Source organism: Rhamphochromis longiceps, linkage group LG2, assembly GCF_057381845.1.
Source record: "Rhamphochromis longiceps isolate RC_006_pf linkage group LG2, R_longiceps_female_GT1.1, whole genome shotgun sequence".
In the NCBI taxonomy this organism is placed as follows: Eukaryota; Metazoa; Chordata; class Actinopteri; order Cichliformes; family Cichlidae; genus Rhamphochromis; species Rhamphochromis longiceps.
Window position 1 is genome coordinate 15,638,703 of NC_140558.1, and position 9,025 is coordinate 15,647,727.

Genomic DNA, 9,025 nt, shown 5'->3' on the forward strand with positions numbered 1-9,025 from the left:
ACAGTTTTTGGAAATCATTGTGAAGGTCAATGGAAAGATTTGCGCATCCCCTGTGCGTCACGGTCCCATTTTTTATACCAAATAACGGCGGTGCGCCTTTTCCCCCCGCGCGCCTCTGAGCTTGTATGAGCGCCTGTTTGTGTCCGTGTGAGCGCCTCTACCTCCTTTTTTCTCCCCTCTCTCCCTACAGTGAGGACTCACTCCCAGTTTTTTTTCTTTTTTTTCCCACCCCCATATCTTCCATCCCAGGCTCGTGCAGCAAACTTAAATGCTGGATCTATATTTCAGCGACCTTTCCTGGCTGTAAAAATGCTGAGCGGCATCCTCTTGCTGAGCGTCCTCACGGTCACCAGCCTGTCACCGTCCGAAACGGAGAGCCGCAAAACTTCAGCCTCCAAAGATATCTGCAAGACGCGCTGCGTCTGCGAAGAGCGAGAGAACATCCTGAACATCAACTGCGAGAATAAAGGATTTACCACCGTCAGCCAGTTTCAGGCGCCTCCCAATAAAATCTCCCAGCTTTTTCTGAACGGAAACTTCCTGTCACGGCTCAGCGCAAATGAGTTCGTCAATTACGGCAATGTCACCTCGCTGCATCTTGGAAATAATGGCTTGCAGGAGATCCGACCGGGTGCTTTTAACGGGCTCCGCTTCCTGAAGCGGCTCCACTTGAACAACAATAACTTGGAGGTGATTAAAGAGGACACGTTTACAGGATTGGAGAGTTTGGAGTATTTACAGGCAGATTATAATTATATCAGTGCCATCGAGCCTGGCGCTTTCAGTAAACTGAACAAGCTCAAAGTGTTGATCCTCAACGACAACCTGCTGTTGTCTCTGCCTCCTAATATCTTCCGCTTTGTGCTCCTCACGCATTTGGATTTACGTGGTAACCGACTGAAGATGCTGCCCTTTGCGGGGGTCCTGGAGCACATAGGTGGCATCATGGAGATTCAGCTAGAGGAGAACCCGTGGAACTGCACCTGTGATCTAATCCCCCTCAAATCCTGGCTGGACACCATCTCTGTGTTTGTGGGGGACATAGTGTGTGAGACGCCATTCAGGCTGCACGGCAAAGACATCACACAGCTCATAAAGCAGGATCTGTGCCCCCGCAGGAACGCAGGGGAGCGTGTTCACCCTGCCTCCGACTCTCATTTTCCAGGGGCCCTGGCCCCGACCTACCACCCTGGTATTAACACCCCCACCCGAGCCCCAAAAGCTTCTCGCCCTCCCAAAATGCGCTACAGACCCACCCCTCGCCTCTCAAAGGACAAACACGTCTTTGGGCCCATAATGGTTTACCAAACACGCTCCCCTGTGCCCATGCTGTGTCCCAGTGTGTGCGTTTGCACGTCACAAAATCCAGAGAGTGGACTGAACATCAATTGCCAAGAGCGGAAGTTACACAACATTACTGAGCTTCACCCCAAGCCCTCCTACCCAAAGAAACTCCACCTCACTGGTAACTATTTACAAATGATTTACAGAACTGATCTGACTGAGTACAGCTCGCTGGAGCTGCTGCATTTAGGGAATAACAGGATAGCAGTGATTCAAGAAGGAGCTTTTGAGAATCTCACAAACCTCAGACGGTTATATCTGAATGGGAATTATATTGAATCACTCTCTCAGTCTCTCTTTGCTGGTCTGCAGTCTCTCCAGTATCTCTATTTGGAATATAACATCATCAAGGAAATTTTACCACAAACATTTAACTCACTTCACAACCTTCAGCTGCTGTTTCTCAACAACAACCTGCTGCGATCCCTCCCTGACAATGTGTTCGGGGGCACCATGCTAACAAGACTCAACCTGCGGAATAATCATTTCTCCTACCTTCCAGTTCGCGGTGTTCTAGACCAGCTGTCTGCATTCATTCAGATCGACCTGCAGGAGAACCCCTGGGACTGCACCTGTGACATCGTCGCCCTCAAAAACTGGATGGAGCTGTCCAGTACCAGCGTGGTGGTTAATGAAATAACCTGTGATTCCCCCTCGAAGCATGCGGGGCGCCTACTGCGCTCCCTTCGCAATGAGGCCATCTGCCCTGAGCCCAGCGAGGTGCCCCCACTGCAGCAGGCACCCCCTACGAAAGCTCCCACATTAAGCAGCCCTCACACTGAAGCCCCCACCCCCTCTTCCTCTTCTTCTTCTCCCACTTCTTCCCCGTCTTCTTCTTTCAGCTCAGTCAGCCCCACTGAATCCCGCCTCCACACCCCTGAGTTACACCCCGAGGTCCCCCTTTCAGTCCTCATACTTGGGCTCCTTGTGGTTTTCATCTTGTCGGTCTGCTTTGGCGCTGGCCTCTTTGTTTTTGTTCTAAAACGGCGCAAAGGGGTCGAACACATCCCCACAGGTGCTAACAACTTAGATCTCAACTCTTTCCAAGTGCAGTATGGCTCCTACGCTCCTGAACCAACCCAAGACAAAAGCTCTGAAAGCCACGTTTATAACTACATTCCCCCACCCGTGGGCTCCATGTGCCAAAACCCCATTTACATGCAGAAGGATGGTGAACAGGTGGCTTATTACCGCAACCTGAAGGAGCTCAGCTTTGGGCCTCTGGACACAAAGAAGGACGACATCCTTCACCGCAGCCCAGGGGCCTACACCATCAGCACAGTGGATTTTATGGATAAATCTCCAACGTCATGTGGCTTGGTCACCCCGGAGCCTCCTGAGATGTTGTATCAGAACTTAGGGGAAAGGCCCAACAAAGAACTCCCCACAACGGCAGGCATCCCTCCATTCACCTACAACTTTTGCACTCTGCCTAAGAGACCTTGCATCGTGCCCCCTTATGAGGCTGCCACAGCACGGAGGCACATCAGCAACCAGGACAGGGTGAACAAAACTGTGTTGTATGGCACCCCGAGGAAATACTTTGGGCCCGAACACCCTTCTAAAAATGAGCACCCACTCCTGCTCCCTGGAAAGCTAAAAGCAGAGCCCGACTACCTGGAGGTTCTGGAGAAACAGACTGCCATGAGCCAACTGTAAGATAGTGACAACGGCCGCATTCGTAATAATCACGCTGTTACTGTAATAATAGCCCTCTCTATATATCTATCTTATCTATCTGTGTTCAATCCTACATGACAGACTGGAAGTGAACTGAAGCCTCTGATGATCTTTTTTTCTCTCTCTCTTGCTTTTCTTCTCTCTCTTTTTTCTTTCCAAGATGTATAAAAGAAATATAAGAAGTATATTATTATGCAGGTCTATTTTTTTCTTCTGGAAGGTATAAATTATTTCTTCATTTTTGGAAAAAGGAAATTCTAAAAAAAGAAAAGAAAAAGACTTTGATGACAGCAGGTATCCAAAATGGGCAGGACTGTGTACAAAAACTGTATTTTATTTTCCCAGTGACAAAGACAAAAAGAGTTATTCTTTGTAGAAGAGGACTGACATTCCTGTATATATTTTTTAGCCTACACAGATAAATGGTGAGTGTTAAAACCATCAAAGAAAACCTTTTCAACACCCGACAAATGGCGAAATCATACAATACTTATCCCAGAAAGTGCCTTTGCACTCAACTATTTTAGCAACGATGCTCTCTGCAAACTGGAAATGTCCTTTTTTCTTTTTCAAAGTGCTGTATTTTAAAGAAATCTTTATGTAAAATAGAAGATTTATTTGTCCGTTTCAAAAGAAAAAAAAGGAAAAAAATGAACTCGAGACCGGGTGTGAAGTTATATGTTGGTTCCTGCCAGGGAAGACCATATTATTTTGCTATGTGTCTTTGGAGCTGTACAACTTCTAGACAACATTGTATGCTATAGGTGAGCAATACAGTGCGGCAAAGCAGCGCAATTAAATTTTCACTGAAGCACTTTGTCAAGATCCTGAGCTGGGAGTGAATTTTGTTTCCACTGTGCATGATTATTTTTGGATGTGGTGTTACGCTGTGCCGACTGCTGTGTGTGTGTGTGTGTGTGTGTGTGGTTACAGCCAGAGAAAATGAAAATAGAGCCTGCCTGCAGCTCCTCCTCCTCCTCTCGCACTCACTCTGTCTGTAATGAAATGTGATGGGCCCTCTAATGATTGACGAGATTTCTTTTTTCTTTTTTTTCCTTTTCTCCTGCAGCTGAAAGATATTTGCTGCATTCCTACCAAGCAGCAGATGTCAGTAAATGTCGGCTTCTGCTCAGTCATCATTTGCTTGTCCAGGGAGTTTACAGAGGTGTTGGCGAGTCATGTCCAAGTGGACCCCTAAGACATTTTTTTATTTTTATTTTCTTGACTGTCTGACCAGATTTAGCCCAAAGATCTACATGTGTTTCTTAGTGCTCTGGGTCTGGGTTCGGGTTTGCTGGCTGTCTTGCAGATGTACTGAAGTGGAAAAATGGCTAATCATGTCTAAGGCTGTCAGACTATAATCCTGACTGAAAGAGTCAGGATTATAACCTTGATATCAGAGGGGTGAAGAACTGAATATGGTTGAAAAGTGAAATGAGAAAAGTTGTCATTGTAAAACAAAGCTTGGATCAATTCTTTCAACCTTGAATTGTGTCTATGGGGAAGTTTTCTGTAGATTAAAGCTTGAAAAAGAAATAGTGGATAGTCAAATTAGCCATGTACTGCACACCAGGCAGATTTTAGAGCAGGGGAAAACTGGGTTAAATTTTCTACAGACATGATGGTTTAGACTTTTAGATCATACCTAGCTATATTTTCTGTGTTTGTAGAGCAAACAAATGCAGCATTTGATCAACCTTTGTTTGTCTTTGAGATGGCAATCATCATACAGCTACTCATCATGTACAAACCAGTACTAATGGTGCTTTAAAAAATAGAATATTGTTATATATATATCTACATATAAATGATTCTTTCTATTTCATGGTAAAATTTGCTTGAGACTGTCTCACTCAATATATATATTAATGATGTTAGTTTGGAGACGCATGCTCGTATTTTTGAAACACCAACATGTGATGCACGTATCTCTCAGACTTTAAGTTTTGAACCAACTTTAGCCTTTATTTAATTCTTTCTAATGTGCAGAAAAGATTTTCAACCAAATTTAGACATAAAGGAGCGCTTCTTTAGAGGTCACGACTAGATTTATCCCTAAAATAAACATCCATGCACTTCGAGGGCTTGGTGGACAGGATTTGTAGCAATGTGGCAGAAGAAGGCGACCTCTATTTTCCCTTTGTGACTCAATATACTTGATGACTTCTTTTTCTAAACATCTTTTCACTTTATAGCCTCATAACATCACCTGGTGGCTGGCAAATCACAGGGGTAGAGTTAGGGTTGGACTGCATTCTTGGCAGTTTAGAAGACATTATCTTCTGATTCTCTTACATACATTTTGACCTTATACATCTTGTGTCAGGAAATTTCTTTTTGGGTATTGCAAATAGGTGAAACTTGCACATAAAGAAGTCAATGTAAACCAGCTCCAGGTCTCAACAGGTCACCAGCAATCATGTGGATGTTAAGAGTTTAACCAGATGTCAGTGTTTTGTAGTTGTCTAGCAAAGCTGCCTTTTTAAGTTATTTTTAAGAACCTTTTGCAAGGTGGGACCTCCTTTGTGGCTAACTTAGCCATTCAACACTTCCTTGAAAATCCATCCCCAGTGTGGGTCACTACAAGGTTCAGTTTTTTCTTCAGCAGGGTCAAGGGTTTGTCCAAATATCTCTTAAGTGCTGCTTGTACTGTCAGAAAAGAAACCAGCTGGACTTGAGGGAGGTATGTAAATAGAGAATGTGGCTTTTTCTTTTAACAACTGCTCCTTCTTAAGCATTTTAATCTTGCAGGAGAGAAGAACTGTCATTAATGTTGCAATTAGAACTAGTAGGTAGCCCCTTGTGAGTAAGCAGTAAAAGGAAACTTGAAATAGAGGGCAGGCTGCAGTATGCAGAGAGCTGACAACATTTCTCCACATGTAATGCCAGCTATTTGGGTTCTACTTGGCTACTTTGTGAACTTTGCATTGAGTAGAATTGTTCTCATGGTGGGGGTACCATTTCGAGGAGCAGTAAAAGAAAATGTGCTGCACAGCATTAAGAGGTCTGATTTTCCATGACAGCAAGCTGCTGTTGGAAAATGACTGCTGTTTGTGTCATCCCCCCTCTACACTTTTTGGCCTGTCCTCCTCTCGTTCCCAGGCGTGCGACATGGATGAACTCTGCAGGCCACTCTAATGCTAATTCTGTTTTCTGCTCTTCAAGTCCTACCCAAGTTGACATTGGCTCTTTGTATTCTCTGTGAATGGCCTTCCAGCAGCCGAATTCTTCTCTTCCCCCACTTCTTCCTTTTTTATGTCCCTGGCTTGCTGCCCTCCTTCACCTCCTCCTCTGTCTTTTGTCCTTGTTTTCCTGCCTCTGCTGGATAACTCCAGGCTATTGTGTTGCTGTCCAGGGTGCTGAAATGTTGTCGGTAACAGGGCCTCGTTCCAATCTGATGGCCAGGACCTGCAGAGAGTCTCACGCCAAGGAGATGAGTACGTTTATACTCCATTTCATTGAAACGGTTGTATTTTCCAGTGTTCTTTTTTTTGTCTGTTTTAATTCAGTTAGAAATCCTTGCTCTAAAATAGGTCTGCTTAAGCTTAAAGGCATTGGGCGACCCGTGCATATTGCATATGTACGGCTACATGTGCTGCTTTGAACTTTTGTGGTTTGCTACAAGATGATCTGGTTGCACTGAATCATATGAGAAACTATAGTTTAGAAAAAAACACCTTTCAAATGGAAAGCAGATTTTCAGATCTTTTTACCACATCTCCCAGTCGTTCAATGACAGAACTATGGACTTTCTTTTTTTGCTAATCTTGTATGCTTGATGTCTTCATTTTTATGGTGAACCTATGTCACTTTCTTTTTTGTTCACCAATCAGTTGTTGGCCCTCGTATGGCACCAGTTCCACAGGTCTGTGCTGTTGACTTTTGAATGATGTAAGGCGTCTTTATAACCTGTGCATAGGATGAATTCTTACAACAATTCTCTTTGTAGCTACACAAATGGACTCAAACATGTGACCATGAATCAAATATCAGCTGGCTGCAGCTTTCAACAGTAGTTTTGTCAGAACATTAGTGCTCTGCTCAGACGCACACAGACCTGCAGGTTCGGCCCTCCTGGTCCTCTCCTGAACCTCCAGAGCATAACCGTGATGTTCACCATCAACATAAGCTGGTGGAGTTTGAGTTCATCCAGATGCAGAAAAAGAGACTGATTGGAGAAACAGCTGCATAAAATCTAGGACTACCACAACAGCAATCTGGTCAATAAACCTGCCAGTTGGGAAAATGACAAGAAAGTCCTGGGTTGGCTTGTTACCAGTGACTGAACTTTCAAAATAATGATACCAAAACCAAAACCAAAAATGGTCATTTACTATATGAGTTAATATACCTGGGCTAAAGAACAAGATCATCATAGTTCAACATTTATCCCAGCAAAAGTAAATGAACTGGTACATAAATAGTGCTTTTCTACTTTATTTGAGCGCTCAAAGCACTTTCTTATTTCAAGCCTCATTCACACAAGTGCTTTTTACCCAACATTCACACACTCACACACGAGAATTACATCAACTGGCCATAATTATCTATTTGTCCAATGAGAGTTGAGCTACTTACATCACTGGACCATTGGAATGCAAAGTTTCCGTATTAGTTTTGTAAACTAATATTAGCAGGCAGGAGCCTGACTTTCTCTCAGTAGGCAGTGTTTTGAAATAATATGGTTTGCAGCCAGTTCCTGAGCAAGCACACTGCAACCCTGAACAGGTAATAATAATAAAACAAAGCTCTCTCTTTTTAATGTTGTTCTGCTATTCCCACTGAAACACCTCATTTACTGCAAATCCTCACATTTTCTCTACCCGTTCCCCTGTCTTTCTTCTTCCTCCCTCTCTCGCTCATGGCCGCTTAACTTTTCTTTTTTGAGACAGCGTATCGAGTTGCTTTCATCCACGGTTTCTGGTGCAAAGGCACACGGCGTGCGAGAGGGTAGGGGAATGCTGCGGTAAGCAAAGCTGTGAATGCTGTCATGCGGGCTTCCTTTTTAACAAGCTTCACCATTTCAGCTGCCGCGTGAATGGGAGGGGAGAAGCAAGAGAGAGGGAGAGAGAGGGAGAGAGAGGGAGTGCTGTTCATTCCTCTCCTTTTCTGAAAATGGAGTGATTTTCCTTCCTTGGGCACAATAGGTCCTCTGTGTCTTTTTAGTAGCTGTGAAGGAAAGAGAGGGAATGCTAGCACGCGGACATGAACACACACACACACGCAAATACACACACACACACACACACACACACACACACACACACACACACACACACACACACACAGAGGGGATAGAAAGGAGGGTTGGAACATGTGCAGCCTTGCACACCAATGAGGAAGCTTTTTCCCCAGAACACTCTCCTCTCTTATCTTGCAGCTCTGGGACTACTGTGTGTGTGTGTGTGTGTGTGTGTGTGTGTGTGTGTGTGTGTGTGTGTGTGTGTGTGTGTGTGTGTGTGTGTGTGTGAGAGACAGAGAGAGAGAGTGTATTCATATATTCATATATGCCAGGAGTGAACATCAGTAATTTTTTTTATGTTTCTGTGCAATTCAAATGTATAAACAGGTATTTGAAATTCTCACTCTCACTCTCCCTGCCTCTCACTCTCTGTCTGCCTGCCTCTCTCGCCCCTCATCTCACTCTGCCCCCTTGTCTCTTTCAGTGATATGATAGAAGACTATAAATTGGTATTCCTATAGTGCGGCTCAATGAGTGGATAAGCGATTCAGAGATGACTTTGAAGCATAAGGGCTGCTGCTTTGAGTTGATTTATAATAGGCATTTCAGTGGGACTTTTCTGTATCTGTGTGTGCACACGTGTGTGTGTGTTTACTTTTTTTTCCTTTTCTCAACTTTTGTGCATGACTTCTGCTTTCACATACAGTATATGTATGTAAATGCAATCCATTTGGTTTTCCTACTCTGTGTGTGTGTGTGTGTGTGTGTGTGTGTGTGTGTGTGTGTGTGTGTGTGTGTGTGTAGCCCTTCTCCATCAGT

At 44.2% G+C, this 9,025-nt stretch overlaps 1 protein-coding gene across 2 annotated transcripts; it reads left to right on the forward strand.

Moving 5' to 3' along the window:
* The first annotated feature begins 238 nt into the window (after positions 1-238).
* slitrk2 (SLIT and NTRK-like family, member 2) lies at positions 239-3,123 on the forward strand. Of its 2 annotated transcripts, XM_085381121.1 has the most exons (2): positions 239-2,054; positions 2,112-3,123. In XM_085381121.1, the coding sequence occupies exons 1-2, from the start codon at positions 310-312 to the stop codon at positions 3,001-3,003; spliced, it is 2,637 nt and encodes an 878-aa protein (XP_085237247.1). In that variant the 5' UTR covers positions 239-309; the 3' UTR covers positions 3,004-3,123. The 2 variants fall into 2 exon arrangements, with proteins under 2 accessions (XP_085237247.1, XP_085237245.1); XM_085381119.1 differs by having other exon boundaries at positions 239-3,123.
* The last annotated feature ends 5,902 nt before the right edge of the window (positions 3,124-9,025 follow it).